Source organism: Lepeophtheirus salmonis, chromosome 7 (assembly GCF_016086655.4).
Source record: "Lepeophtheirus salmonis chromosome 7, UVic_Lsal_1.4, whole genome shotgun sequence".
NCBI classification, from domain to species: domain Eukaryota; kingdom Metazoa; phylum Arthropoda; class Copepoda; order Siphonostomatoida; family Caligidae; genus Lepeophtheirus; species Lepeophtheirus salmonis.
Genome location: NC_052137.2, coordinates 25535393 through 25552382, shown reverse-complemented (window position 1 = coordinate 25552382; position 16990 = coordinate 25535393). Strand labels below are relative to the sequence as shown.

General features: G+C 29.8%; 1 protein-coding gene across 1 annotated transcript in view; it reads right to left on the bottom strand.

The window, feature by feature from the left end:
• mtt (mangetout) overlaps positions 1–10524 on the bottom strand; it is a 215547-nt gene extending 205023 nt beyond the window's left edge. Inside the window, exon 1 of the mRNA XM_040716329.2 lies at positions 10273–10524. Coding sequence (XP_040572263.1) covers positions 10273–10395 — 123 coding nt within the window. The 5' untranslated portion in view covers positions 10396–10524. The remainder of the gene's footprint in view (positions 1–10272) is intronic.
• Positions 10525–16990: the final 6466 nt, after the last annotated feature.

Here is a 16990-nt window from a genome sequence, read left to right as displayed (position 1 = left end):
GTCATGGAAAGTTTTGATCATATTATTTTGCTACTTTCCTTCTATATTTATCATCACCTACAACTTTTTAAAAAAACCAATCAATTAAAAATAATCGTAATAGTTACTGTCATTGAATTACTTATTTTTTCATAGTTATTGCATTTATTTTCAATTTCTTTATCATTGACATATTAATTTTAACTTAATATTCTATCAAAATAAATATATTATCACTAAAAAGTGTATATATATCACAAATTTCGATACAAAATTTATACTTTATGAATTAATCTATTCAAAAATCCTTTTTTCATTAAAATATCTAAATTCCTATAATTATAGAAATGCATTATTGTATACAATTAACTTATTTTTTTTTTTTTTTTGGAGTGTCTACTATTACCTTCAAATACCTTAACGGTATTATTAACAGGTGGAAGAAGTGGATCCAGTAGAGGTCAATTCTAGTGAAATAAATGGTGAAAATGATTGAAATACCTCTTAAATGGTTACTTGTGAAGATAATATTGAGAAAACTAATACTCAATATGACGTCTATCCCGAATTTACTGATAGAAGCACAGAAGAAACTATTACAGTTTGAATGCTTTAACTGACAAATTAAAAACCCATCTACTCAATAAATCGAATAAACCCCTTAATGACGCAGATATTTAAAGAAAAATCTTTTCAACTTCATTGGCATGCAATGAGCGACATGGATGCAAAAAAATGCCCAAAACATGGGTAGGGGTAAATTGGACAATATGAGGCCCGAGAAAATATGATACACTTTAACATTCATTCTACAGTTAATTTTTACTTTTGACATGTGACAGTAAATGGTATAATCTTTCTGTCATATTGCATTGGATCTAGTTGTGCCTTGCATGTGAAAAATACATGTATTTATTAAATTTACTTTTAATAAATATATATTTGTGTGTTAATTGACTAAATTTAGTGCAGAAACAAAGATAAAACAAAAAACCTAGAATACAATTCAGATAATAAAGTAGCAATAAACATTATTTCCTAAAATGATACAGTTTTAGTATCATAATAAAATATATGAAATTACTCTTTGCGGTAATATGATACACACTAAGTGGGATAATATTGGCCATATTTTTCTATGCTGTTTCTGATATTGTTATGAGTCTTTCAAATCATCAATTTGTAGTAAATGCATCCAGTACTGGAACAACAATTTTGAATTTTGGATTAGATTTGTCAAATTTTACAAAGTAAAAGATGAAGTCTATATGAAGTCTAAGAAGGCACTTCTTTACACATTATATGTCCTGTTTAGTCATTTTATCAGTAATATAATACTATTTATGTATTGTTACATAAGTATTAGTTAAGTAAAAACAAAGAACTAATTTATACTAATACAAATTTGGTGATGTTTGTCTTACCCTGAGCATATGGTAATACGGCGAATCTCAGGTTTTTAAAAATGCATCTTCATCACATCTTTATCTTTGTTATAGATAAGTGCTTATAATTTTAATGGTCATCATAAAAGTACATCTACTGTCGAATGTTCAAGATACTTGATTATAATGAATTAAAAATATAGATGACTTAAAACATATTATGCATGTCCCCCCTACATACACTGTACATGACCCATTGATGTTTTTGTAAAAAAATATACATAGGGTAGGTATCAAATGGGTTATGATCTCAAATTGTTGCATTACACTTTTCCGGTATATAACTCCTCACTTTCGAAAATTATGAAAATATAACTTTCAAATAAATACTTAAATGTAGCTATCAAACTATCTACTCATCAGTTTCATAAAATTTATATAGATCCTTTTGTGTTTGTTTAGAGCAAATTATGCTAAAAAATTACGAAATAAAAAGTTGAATTTAATAAAATTACTAAAAGTAAAAAAAAATAAAATATGTAGGAATTTAAAACTCATCCAATACAGTATAAAATATATTGTTTTAGTATTATCAAAAAAATACATTTTCCTACAAATTAGATTACCTCACAAACTACATAAAGAAGAATAAAATTAATTTATTTGTATTGGAAAATTTTATTTATTTATTCTAAATGGCCTTTTACACAAAAAGGTAAGCGTAAAGATAATTAACTTTAAAAACAAAATAAAAGTAAGACTCATGAGATAATGATAAGTTCATGCTTTTTTTCAAAGTTATCGATTGTGTTTAGTGTTGCAGGTAACAATCCCACACGATCAACATTTTTGTGTAAAATAAGTTTCCACAAAAGTGGCAAAGATAAAAAAAATTATCTTTAACGACACCCTAAATACGTTCCAATGGGTTGGACAGAAATAAAATAACTCACAACTGTTTCCCAAAGATGTCACATACAAAAAACTAATTCATTTCCTCGAGTTTTTTTGACAGACAATTTAAAAATATATTATAAATACTATCCTTCTGTTATTTTACTTACCTAACATTAAAAAAGATATTTTAGTAATTGAAAACTTGATTCACACACTTAGAATGTAGTTCTTATCTCTATCAATAAAAAAAGGTGTGTTTTTCGGTCTGTATGAGTATATGAAAATGAGTAACCGGGTACACTGTATATCAAGCTAGGTCGTACTTTTCATTTTTTCGAAAATCAAAAACTAATAGGGTTTTTCTGTACTTTTTTCGCGTAGATTTCAAAAATTGAAAAGATAACCCTAAGCTACATTAATTTCACTTTGAAAATTAGAGACAATGTAGTTTTTGTATATATTCCAGTAGTGGTTTTCTTTATGTTATTTAAAGATATTCATATTAAGGGAATGTATATTTATTATCTTTGATGTGAAGAGTCAAATATCAAGAAATTTTAATCAAAATTAACATGAAGTTAAATAAGTTCACGATTTAATTATGTTTGTTGTGGATATAAAAGTAATTATTGAGCCCAATTGGTAGTTTAAGTTAACTTAAGTAATTGAATGGATGGAAGTGATGAAAGCTGTGGAGTCCTACGGATCTCAATCTGGGAAACGTTCTGCTCTGATCGTAGTTCAAGATTGTGGCGAGATTTAATTGGGCCTCTTTACACATGAAGCGTTGTAAAACTTACAACAATTTAGAATACATCTTCCCTATTTTTGTACTTACGTTACTATCAATATTATTGATTCAGCATTGCTCAACACGTTTAATATTAGTTTTAAATATTTCTTTAAAAAAATTACTTTTCAATATTTTGTAAATCCATACCAAAAACATATTTTAACATAATTTACATATACTTCATATTAGTTAACACACATATTAATATAGTCGTTAATTAATTTAACAAAACGTTAATGTAAATTATTCACAAAAATAAGATAAGAAGAGCACAAGAGAAGTTAACAAAAGATATCAGAGACGAGTTTGAGGAGAGGTGTAGAGAAGAATAGCTGTTCTCTTATATCCTCTTTAATGGAAGAATCGACTTAACTAATATTGTGATTGATGCAATGGCAATGATCTTTCATTTATAGGTAGGATCAAGCAAGAGCACTATAGTGTTATTAGTGAGCCGGGGAGTAATTACTGGTCCCACATTATACCGGAGAAAGCAAACAAGATAGAATAAACCCTGCACAAATTGCAGAGTTTATATTTCTATGGTTAAAGGAGAGTATGTTTGATAAAACAGTAATGCCCATTAGAGGGGACTCAACATTAGAGGGGACTCAACAAATGGTTGTAAATAGTGGAGTTTTGCAAAAAATTGAAATACTGTTTGGGAGAAAACTGGTCTGGTTAGTTTGTATTCTGCATACTAATGAACTTCCCTTACGCTATCTAATTCCTGCGCTTGATGGTCCAACTCTCTCTGTGATAATAGATTATCTGGACAAATAGGAAAGCTGATAGACTCGGTTACTGTTTTGGATATCAATACAAACTTTCCCCCAATCTCTAATGACTCACCATTACTCAAACTGTGTGATGAGGTTATTGAAGATTAGTCTACAGATCAACACTAAACCAATACCATAGTGTGTGCTATTAGAGATGGTGTGTTTCTGAAAGGATGGATTTCTTGGAAGTGGGGTCTGTTTATCAAAGCCGCTGGCTCACCACTGCTAACAGAGTCTTAAGACTCTGGGTTTCAAAGCTGGGACTGTAGGGGAAAAATCTAAAAAAATTACAGACTTATAGTTGAGTTTATAATTGGTCTGTATTATCCATGTTGTTCTATTTCAAGGTGAAGCACTGTTGGATAGAAGGGATCGTCAACACTAAGAAGGGCTGTTAATTTATGAAAATGAGCAAATTAAATTATAGCCCAACTTTTTTACAAAACCAACAAAATTATTTTTTAAGCACACTGAAAAAAAGAAAAAGAAAATCCGGCCAGACACCCCCTACCCCCAAAATTACTTTTCGACCCATGAATGCGTATTTTTTTAAATCTTTTTTCGAAGTAACAAGAAGAAACACATGAATATCGTTTAAGGTCATAAAAAAGGTCAACTTTTTCTAAATTTTTATTTTAACGTGTGTACTAGGGTGTCCAATTTTTAGGATGACCTGTTAATTCGATCTTCTGGTTTATAAAATTTTAGTCTTCAAAGGGTGTTTTTTGACCTCTATAGCTCCTTGAAAATTACTTTTTTTTAACGAAATTCTGAATTTGTAAAGGGATTCAGAAGTTTCAATTTTAAAGTTATTTTGCTGAATTTGAGAAGTTTCATTCAAATTCATTTTCTCAAGTGATATATAAATGTATAATCCTTATTTTTCATGTTGAAAAAAAAAATTGTAACCAAGGAAATACTTTGGATACTGACACAATCAAAACCACTCTACTGACCTCCAAATCGAATCAAATAAGTATCAGAGCTCACTCCTAAATTTTATTGTAAATGGCTAAAGTAATAGAAATTACTTTTAAGTGGAATGCCAAAAAAAATGTACATATATTTGGTCAATGGATAATAAGTGAAACTGTTTATGAAGTAAGAGAAATAAAAAAATAATGTTTTAGAAGAATTTGCTGAAGGGTATCAAACTTCCATGCCAGTATTTTTCATATTCGTAATGTATATTTTTGGATTGATGTGCATTCATTTTCAAATTGTATCTAGATTAATTATGAGTGTAGATGTACAATATATATATACAATACGCTCAAAGCCCCCCCTTTCGTAGAACAATACAATTAATTCTGGCATATTTAGTCTATACTTTTCTTTTAAAAGAAGCAATATTTAGCATTGGAAGTAAATCGCTCAATATTAACAATTTCATAAAATATAACACTTCGAGCATGATTCAGAATGATAGATTAGTTCTAATTGTTTTTTATTCATCTTTCAATTTCCAGGAGAAAGATAACAAGACCTAACAAAAGTTGTCATTTCATTATTGTTTCAACTTCGTATGGTGATCACCACCATGTACCTTTGAAATTGTATTTATTGTTACTCTCATTACTTTGTCTAAAAAATTATTTGATACACTTCTGAACCTTTTTTGTACGATATGATCAATCTTCTGATCATATAAAAATCTTCAAATCCAGAATTACATCTTCGCTGTCAATAGAATCAGTCGGTTAGTTCGAAAAGAGTAAATACTTATATCGTTATCTTTGAATTAATTGTAAGACCGGAACTTTGTTTTTTTCAGAGTGCTTAAAAAATTATTTTGTATCCAAAAAGTAGGGCTAAAATTGAATTTGATTTCAACACCTCCTCCCCACCAACTCAGAAAAAATATAGAAAATACGCATTTTCTTTAATTTTCAAAGTGAAATTGATGTAGTTAAGGGTTATCATATCTTTTAGAAAATTTACGTGAAAAAGCAATACCAGTTTTTGATTTTCAAAAAAATGAATAGTACGACCCAGCCTTCTGCATATAGTGCTGCATTATATACATTATAAACATATCTTGATCTAAGAAATAATAATGAAGTCGTATTAATGAAATATTGCAGGCGTGTGCATATGGCATCGAACAGGTTTACAGGGTGCTTTATATGATGTATGACGCTCCCTGATGTAACCCATATAAATAATTTTGGTACAAGAAATAATAGTCTAATCGTATTTATGAAATAAAGTTCAAGGAGCATAGTTACTGTTCGTTTATTTTACAAATACTCTCTTATGCATATCATAAATCATAATTAATGTGTATTTTCCTTATGTTTTAGGATTTGAATTAAATATAAACGCTCGTATATTAAAATGTATTTTATTTGTTTTTATTAGTGAGTGCAAATAAAATTAAAGTACTCATCCGTCATACAAACATATTAATTTTTTTTACTAAAACTCTTATATTAATTTATGTGTTCGGTCCTTAATGAAAGAAATATATTAAGTATAGAGTAGTTACGTATGAATGTGCTCATTAAAGACGGAAAATAAAACTCAGGATTCCTTGTGTAGTTATCTTCTATATTATTAAAGTAAAATGTGCCTTTTAGCCGACGTCTAATTACTCCAGGTACTACCACTAGTCGTATATGATCATATAAACATCATCATAAACTTCAATACTTGTTAAACATTATACTTTATACTGTAAATTCATATTCTGATATAGTAGTTGCAAAATTTATTCTCTCTAAATAAATAGACTATTAGCGAAAATACATGTCTATTATATATTTATAATAATAAACCTAAATGTCTCCATCCGTTTGTTTGTTTGATGTCTTAGTAGTAGTCATATTTAACAAAGAGCGTTTGTAGTTATAGGTCAAATCGTAATATTAAAAAAGAAAAGGGGAGTTCACATCAAAAAATAATAATGAATTTGACTTAAGATAAGTTTTACCAACAAGCGGGTGTGACGAAAACTCAATTTGTCATTTAGAAAAAGGGGAACTACTATATGTAGGGCTGTAAATCCTAAGAATTTTTAAGTGTGGATGTTTTTGTTGTTCCTGGCAACCTGACCAATGTTTTTATACACTCCTGCTTTTATCGTTACCTTTTCATTGGTGATGAGATAAAAACTAAGTATTGAGTAATTCAACTCTATATTATATCTTTCTAGTTCAAAATGATTTCCTTTGGCTACTATCAGGGCCTTCAACCCGAAATTTAAGACCCTACAGTATTTATTCATCAACCTCTAAGGAAAACCTCAAGGTGTCCCTCAGGCACAACTTTTTGTGATGGGTAACACAGTCTCTCTTCTCGATACATCCCAAATGGTATAGTCGATAAGGGAACAGTAAAGAGAGGAGGGTGGCCACAACGACCCAAAATGCTTTAACCTAGTCAAGTCTTTCGCAGTTGGCCTTGTTTTCTCTTGAAAGCAGTTGTTGTTGTTTATAACAGGCCTTCACGAAATCCTTCTCACACCTGATAGTCAAATCAATGACATTGAGAGCCTTGGCAAGCTACCTCATCGACTTGGCCGGACTTATGTTAATAGCAGAGTTCACGTCCTCCATGATTACACAATGTTCCAGCATTTATTGCTGCTAAGGGACCTCTCAAGGCTCAGAACTGAAGCAACAAGATTTTTCGAGCTCACTAGGGTCTTCAATACTCATTTTAGCGTGGAGCAAATTTGTTACCCTTTGCCTTTTCACCTCCATGCTGACAACTGTAAAATTTGTTTATATCGTATATTAACTGCAAAAGACCTTACTTTTCATAACGTAAACTAGTATATTAAAATATTCACCCTAAAATAATCCAGATTGATTTATATTCAAGTCTGAGATTTTACCTCACACACTGTACAAGTTACTCTGTAAGATATATTTGAAAACGGGTCATTTTTACTATTAAGAAAATGGATTTGCTTTAATAACCCACAAAGTTAAGCGAAGACTCAGAAAGAAGGCCTTCACTGATATACAGACAAACTTTGCAATAATAATACAGATTTATACATCAATCTGTTTTTAATTGTTTATGCAGTTAAAAAAGGATATAATTGCGTATAAAAAAAGAATAAGCATTTGCCAAAAAATATATTATCTATAATTAAGTTTTATTATGCATCGATTTTCATTTATAGTCCAAAAAATAAATTGAACTTTTCAAGAAACAAATTAAATCCCTAATATTATACACTTCTCAAAAAAAATAATTCCCTTGATAATTTATGGGCATATAGAATGTTATAAGTGATTTATAAGACAAGTTAACAAGATGTTATTTCTTTAATAATCTTACAAATTTCATATTCAATTTTAGTTGTACTTGATGCTCTCTTTAATTAGTTTCTTTGCATCAAGTATGGATTTCGATAACTTTTGATTTTTTTACTTTTTTAAAGGATTGAATCAACTTTTACAAATAAAAAAAAAATTTAATAGAAGATTAGTTTATTCTTTTCAATATTTCAGTCGATTTTTAAACATGTGTTTTTACTTTAAATGTAACTTGCCAATTTTGAAATGATATAATTAAAAATTTAAAAAATAGCTATTTTTTTAAAAGGTTTCTATGAATAGATAAAAAACCTTAGTTTCCAATGGTCTATTCTAAAAGATTTTAATGAAAGCACAAAAAAATAAAAATTCATGTGCGAGAGTATTTGATTTTAAAAGGTCTAATTCAGAAGCTTTGATTGGATTTTTTTTTCCCAAGAAATATATAAATAATATGTTTCGAAATTTTTGAAATTAATTTATGAATATTTAAAAAAAAAAAATTCAAAATTAATAAAGTAAACTATGCAGTTTTTGTAAATTATCTTAAAAAAGTTATCTATCTTCAACAAAATTAGATACAAAACGATATCGTAGTTAAATTAGACATTCTAGAACCAAATCTTCTTTTGTAAATGAAACTTTAATTTTTTTTTTTGCTTCAAGTAAATTCCTTCACAGTAATAACTTTTGAAAACTTAAGTGACATTTTGTTTAAAGAACCCTTAGAACGCATTTTTTAGTTTCTTAATGTTTAAATATCCTATTCTCAAGATTGTATTTCACTTATAAAATATAAGTTCATATCCGATATTAAGTGTATAATTTTACAAAAAAATAAATTTATTTTTTTTATTTTTTTATTTTTAAATTAAAAAAGTCGATTCCAATCCAGAAAAAAAGTTTAAGATACTTGCAAAATTCAAATCTAAAATTCTCGAAACCCAGATTTGATAGGAAAAACTATTCAGGAATAGTGTGTCAAGTACTATTACCTATATTTTGCATTTCAATTATTTTGTTTTGACAAATGTAATCTTCGAATGTTCTTGCATTTAAGCATTATCATTTAAACTAAGGGTGTCAAGCATACAGCATATGCATTATTGAGAATAGTGTGTCAAGTACTACTACCTATATTTTGCATTTCAATGATTTTGTTTTGACAAATGTAATCTTCGAATGTTCTTGCATTTAAGCATTATCATTTAAACTAAGGGCGTCAAGCATACAGCTCTGGACATAAATATGCAATATTGAATGAATGAATAAAGAATAATTTTCTATTACATCTGAAATTCCTATATTTTCAGCAAGAGACGCAGTGTCATAGAACTCTTAAACAAAATTAAAGCAACCCAGTGGCGGAACTAACACAAGTTGGTGGTAACATTTTAGTATTTATAGCACCTGTTGGCAGCAATTGTATTATTAATTTTCAATTAGTCTCGCACCCTTATCAGCGAAATGTATTATTCAAAAAAGAAGAGGGGAGACAGAATGGTTGATTTTGTAAGAAAAAAATGACATTTTCGTTATTTTTGCAGATGTTAATGGAAAACCAATGTGCTTGCTATACCCGCAGCAAGTTTCAGTCTTTAAAGAATACATTATTCGTCGCTATTAGGAAAAATATAACAGCTTTAGAAAAAAAGGGTAATTAAATGACGAAGCAATCAATTTTTAGCCGGAGTCAAGAAGCCTGCGATACTGTATTGTTACCTAATTGCGAAAAATAGCTTTAGTATCAAAGCTATATAGTAATGGGTAATTTGTTAAAAACATTATGTTGACTGCTGATGAAATTGTGTTTTCTGAGACCTCGTGAATAATACAAAGAAAAAAAATTTGTTAGTTTTATTTCATTTTATAATGATTTTACTGTGTAGTCTACTGGGGATCAAATTAATCTGCATTCAGCACAAAAACCAGAATGAGTTAGACAATTATTACTTAACAGATCTATCTTTTTAATTTGGTCGAAACAAACTTCATTTGTTACATCCACTAGATACTATATTTATTTTACATATGTACAGAAGATTAATTTCAAAAATAAACTAAGTGCATATGTAAGTAAAGAAAATATAAAATAGAGTATAGAAAGGAGATTCAGTTTTAATGTGTATAGTCTGCCAAGACGTAATTAATTATTAATAACTTCTTACCTTTTCAGTTATACTTCTATTAGATATAGTTTCACTCTTTTTTACATCTTTCTCCAGTGTTAAAGTGATTAATTCATGTGAAACCGCTAGAAAAGCCACAAATATATATTCAATAAAATACATTTTCCTTTAGGTTTTTCAAATTGTTTTCACCACACATATCACAAATAAAAAAGAAAATATTGGTATTGCCAAATACTTCTAGCAACTTTGTAACTCTGAATATTACTGAACATCTAATATAAAACTGTTATATATAAATGCGTTCAAGATGCGTTGCTCTCAGTAAAAGTGACGGAATTGTCAAACAAAAAAAGAGAAAACATTCTATGTAGTCAGCGTTCTACCACCGGTGTTAAAACTGAGAGCAATTATTCTTGAGAGATATTTATGTATGGATATGCAGAAAATACATTTATCAATCAAAACATCGAAAAAAGGCATAACAAATAAAACAAAACAAAAAATTCTACTCAAATAAGTGATAACATTATTGAGAGATCTTTAAATATTTTTGAAGTTATGATTGCATTAAATAATCGAAATTAGACCCTCCTCACTTCATACACGATTCACCAACAGAAAAGTTCAATGAAGAAATAGCAGATATATCGAGAATATTAAGTAAAAAAATCTAGTCAATTTAAATGGTGATTTGATATTTCCTTATCAAATGCATTTCAACTGGTTCTACGAAACATTACCAATTAAAATCATAATCAAACAGGGTCGTGCGAAAAGAATGTACCACTAATCAACGTGAGCAAACTTGTGATCCTATTGAGCCTAAATTAAGTCAGACATGATAGATTACTTAAAGTCATTTATTAATCACACAAGGACAGATGTTATTAATGAATTTGACCTCCCTTGCTCTGAATGACGACCTTCAAGCGGCTAGGGAAGGTGGAGCACACTTTGGCAATGTATTCCCTTCCAATGAGCTTCCAATCCTTCTCCACAGAGGGTTTCAGGTGGCTGGCATTGCTGTGGTGTGGTCTGCAGGCCTTGGGCTCATCTTGCAACCAGATAGATTAATCCAAAGATTCACAGTGCTGTGGCAGGTGCAAAGCAAAGCAGCAATGTGATTTCGTTTTACTTCCATTTTTGTCTACATAAATTAAAAAGGGGATTACAATAGTTCATTCAAAAGCTTAAAAAGTAATATAAAAATATCGGAAGTTTACAAATTACAATAACTATACCTCGAACAATTAATATATGGTATTATACTTATTTTCAAGGCTATAATTTTAGATTCTAATTAATACATTTACAGAGATGGGAAACAAAACATGACTAAATTACAAAAATGTGATTTTATGGAATCAAAAAAGACAACTAAAAAAGCAATTTGTGATATTTTAAAACACTAAATTGATTTACATTTTTTATTCAATATTTTTTCCTTCATTAGCAATAATAGCTTTGACACGCGGGCAAATAGATTAGCAGTTCTTGACAATGAAGACCCGCAATATAGCGTACCACGCTATATTGATGGCAATCTCAATTTGGATTAGAGGTGCAGCAGACATTATAATTCAAGATACATCGAACTGTATAGTCTTGGGGGGCTTAGATCAGTTCATATATCATGATTACAGCATTATGTTTTAATAGCACTATGAGAAGAAAAAATAAAGACTAAATATTGAATTGTTATGTAATTAATCATGAATTACGGAATATCTTAATTAACAATAGTAACGCAACCTCCATATTATCACCAAGATGTATCAAAAAGAAATTTATTATTTTAGTGGAATTTTTTGTCGTAAATGTTTATCTCCATAACAATCAAAACAGTGCTCACTTGATGTTTGGACTGGACAATTTCCATTATTGTATCCAGATATCCTACAATTAGCCTCCCAGACAGTGGCATGTCTTTGACATCAAAATGACCGGAAGGAAATCTACAAAAACAAAATTGTGTTCTGATTTGTTCCTATAGTATCGGGACGACCATTACCACTTTTCACATTTACAGACGCCTGTCTTGTGTTTTCGCCGTTATCGAAGAAAAACTGTAGAATTTGTTATATTTTCTTGTTGCTAGTGTCCATTCTTGACGTGTACTCAAATAATACTAATTAAAACAATCACAAAACTGTCTCAAATGCGTTTTAGTATGCAATATTATCCTTCTAATACCATTTACCGTAAATATATCCAACATATAGATTGCGATTCACACATTACTAAATCTATCTATTGCAAAATAATAGATTTCTTTCTACAAAGACTACTTTTCTATTTAAAAAAAAAAGAATTTACTCAACCATTCAAGTGATAAGAAAGATTAAGTATGTCCCTCAATATTAAAAGTGACGAATCCTGATTCCGGAGATGGACTTTTAAAAACTACTCTCTGTTGTATAGTTCATGATATAAATGGAACTGCGAATCGTCTAGTGAAAGATTTGATCATTAAAAATGTTTTTACTCAAAGTGCTTCAAAGGGAATTTGTGAAAGTAATCAAGTATAAATCGATTTAATGGAAGGAAATACTACACGAAGTATTAAATGACCTTGTATGGTTCTCAAATATATCAATTAATATATTATTGAGTAGAAGAAGTAACGACTTTTTATTAAACTTAATAGAAGAAACTGAAGGGATTTTATAATATATTCATGGGTAGGAAGAAGTATCCGTTCAATATTCTGAAGTAAGTTTAAATAATGTTATATTTTAAGGTAAAATTTTAACTTATGAAATTTAGATTGTACAATTAGCTGTTATATCATGCAATATACTCACTCTCAGAATTAATCAACAACTGTAAACAGGACATAAAGGCAGAGCAGGACATTATTATATCTTTCTTGTTGAACCTGATATTTTCTCTTCAAAGAGAAATTCGGGGATCTCAAGGAGCTGTTCACTTACCTTCCTTCTCAGCTCTGACAATAAACACAAAAAACACTCATAATCTATCATAACGACGTGTTACTGGTTGTCGAGGTAATGCATGACAGTTTAGGCAACATGAGGAGGTTCTGAGTCTTGAATCCACATGAACCTTGTATATGGAGGGTATGTGGCTTCTAGCAATGATATAACAACATTCTTACAAAGGTCCAAGTACAATGAGGCCAACTTGAGACCGTTATGAAAATGTGAGCTGGCATGCCATTTATGTCACTGGTGAACAAGTGATATGTATTCTTCAACTAATTATCTTCCATGTCTTTTAATAAGTTATTTTGATTTGTCTTAAAGAGGCCCCGTGATTCTTACATAAATAATTTGAAAAAAAATTACGGTCATACTAAAAAAAATAAGATGCCCGGATTCAGTTTTCTATTGCGATATTATGCTTTATTAGCAAATTAAACATAAGTGAATATAAGGAAAAAATCACAATTTATTATTTCACTTTAATTTACTGTAATTTTTGATAACGTGATTTTAATATCTTTTGCGAGTCGATGCTAGGATTTAATAATGAAGCGAGGGCTTGAGCCACTTATCTTCATTGAAAAACCTAATTTAAAATCTTTATTGAAGGAACTCATCCTCTTAATATCATTTGAGGTGCATCTTTGAAATTAAAGATTGAGAAGCTGTTTTTACTACTCTCTAATTCGACTCACAACTAGAAATATAAATAATTTAGCGAAAGTCTGGACTGTTTTCATCCCTCTTTTCCTAATTTCTTCCAATGAATCCTCTGAATCCCTTCCCTTCAACTTCCCTAGTGTTTGATTTATATAACTGTATTATTATTGAGAGGAATATCAAATATGAAATAGAATCTCAGCCACAAATTGCTTTTTGGAGGATAAGGAGGACGGTGATTCTTTAATTCTAAGCATGTAATAAGTATTTACTGAAGCAGCCGAGAGGATGTTTCTGTATTCATAATTTGTTTGATGTCCTCAATTTTGGATCATTCTATATACTTGATTTTTATTTTTGATGGAAGATTTTTTTTCTCACTCCTGTATGATAGGAATTACACATAACTGTCGTCATTAAGAACGGAATGAAGTAAAAATATGGCAAGGAAGAAATTAGATGGAACGTCCAGAAGTTGACTTTTGAGTTCCTTCATTTTAGTAATTTTAAGAAACTAGGCCCAATACTTAAAATATCATTGGGTAATACTTTTTCATCATCATCCCTTTGATGTGATGCGTTCTTTACTATAAACTTAATTAAATTTATATAACTGATGAGTCATCGATCTTTGCTCAATCAAAGAAGAAAATTAAAATTGATAATTCAAATTTCCGTAAGTATGCAAAGTGTTGAAGTGATTGAATAAACCTGTGCAAAAGGATACATTATTCGGAGATTTGGGTTTTGTACCCAAAACTTTCATTTGAATGTGTTATGCACAAGTTTTAATTTTTAAACATATAATACATTTTTTTAAATAAAAACATCATGACGTTGATAAAAGTGATTCAACTATTTATAAATGGTTTCGCATATACATTTTTTACATGTCTATTTAAATGTTTGTTTATGCAAAATTTACAGCATTTACATTTTTCCTCTTTTTTATTTACATATCTTGTATATAAGGAACACCCATTACAATTGAAGTACATTTCTTTAACTTTGATGATAATGAAGTAGGAAGAGGACTTGAGGAAGGAAGCTGATGTAATATATGAGGGCTTGAGGTAAGAAAGTGATTCAAAATGGGAGAGGGACATGAGGTAAGAAACAGTTTCAAGGTTGGAAGAGAGCTCGTGGTAAGAAATTGATTTATGGTATTAGGGAAGCTTGAGGGAGGAAACATACTTATGGTAGAAAACATACTTGACGTAGGAGGTAAGCTTGGAGCAGGAAGAGAACTTGAAGTAAAAATATATTAAAGGCAGAATGAGAGGTTGGAGTAAAAAGAAGGATTGATGTAGAAAAAGGATTTAATGTAGGAGGAGATTATTCAGGTAGGCTTAATAATTGACTTAGGAAACGGATTTAATGTTGAAAGATGGCTCAAGGTAAAATACAGATTTATGGTAAGGGGGGAGTTTGAGGCACGAAATATAGTTATGGTGGGAGCAGAGCTTGGAGTAGAATGAAGGCTAGATGTAGAATTCTGATTTAAGGTAGGAGAGTTTGAGGTAGACAATTGACTTAAGGTAGACAATTGACTTAAGGTAGACAATTGACTTAAGGTAGACAATTGACTTAAGGTAGACAATTGACTTAAGGTAGAATTAATACTTCAGTTACGAAATAGATTCTAGGCAGACGATATTGTGTAGGTAGATGACTTGAAGAGTGCCTAATTAGTCCCTTAAGGTCGTGCAGGCAATTTTGGATAAGTATTATTTACTTCTTGTAATGTATTTAATATGTCCTTTCTGGTTTTTATCTTCTTGTATATTCGTCTATGTATTATAAGTACTGAGTTTTACGTATTATAAATAGTGTCGTCTTTTGTAAATATATTAGAGTATAATTAGAATACACATGAACGTATAAACTGTGTTACCTTATTCCTCCACGTGAATTCTTCTCCTCATGTCTCTTGGTCATCCTGGATCTCTCCTATTATAAATAAGCTTGTGTCTCTCCCTCGTCAAGACGCAACACTTCTTCAATTAAGTCATGGATGCAATTTATAACTTTGATGATTTTGAAAAGATTTAGAAGTCATTTCAAAGCTGCGATCACCAGAAAAATAGCCATTGTCCTTCACCAAAAAATTAATAGAGATTGTATCCACTTCTCGAGTATTACAATGTACTCTAAAAGACCCTTAACAATGAAATTCTTTTTCTGACGTCTGAAGAGCATTATAAAGATAGATGGAAAGTAATAATATTATTCAAAGAAATCACCCACCTAAAGTTGTGGCAATGAATTTTAAGTTTTGGAGGAGAAATATAATCTACTATTATATTGTATAAAAGTGATCCAGTAGAATTAGAACCTTTCTTGCAAGTTTCCTGTAATAAGTATTGAAAAATTAATAAAATATAAATATTTTTTGAAATTAAAATATTTACCTTTACTTGCTCCACTTCATCAAATCATACATGTGAGATGTCCCTGCTCCTTCATCTTCACAGGCAAATAAATTGATTTAATATAAAGATAGAAAATGAGTCTTTCTCTTTGAATTTATGGATATGGAATGGACTTAGCCTCCGAAAATGCCATTGTAAAACATTGAACTTCATCCCTATTATATTTAAAATATCTGACGCGAGTGTTGTAGTCTTTTCTTTCCGTTTGAACACATTTCAATTTTTTTATGGAATTATAAATCTTTAATATCCAATTGTCTAGAGGATGTTTCAAGATTGAATCCCCAAACAAGGAGGCTTAAAATCTGAATGATCGTAACATATATGGCAAATGTCACTCAACCTTGTATTCAATTCCTAATTGTGGATTAAAAATATATTTTTACAACAATATCTTGCATAGCCAAAATCATGGCATGATTTAACATATTTCTGGTATATGCTATAATTACTTCTATGACTTGGAAAATGAAGAGTCTTGAAGTCTGAATGAGAAGGTAACCTTCAGGAATAACAGCGTCATGATTATTCATTAGGCTTTCAAGAAATATATTGATACATTCCTGTTGCTCAGGAATAGATTTGTTGCAAGGGTTGTTTGATGGATTATCAATAGATTGATGTGTCCTCAAGGTAAGGGCATTTGACAAATAATGAGTACCTAAACGATCAAGGGGGCTCTTGGACATTCCCATCAAAAAATAAAAATTGATTTGG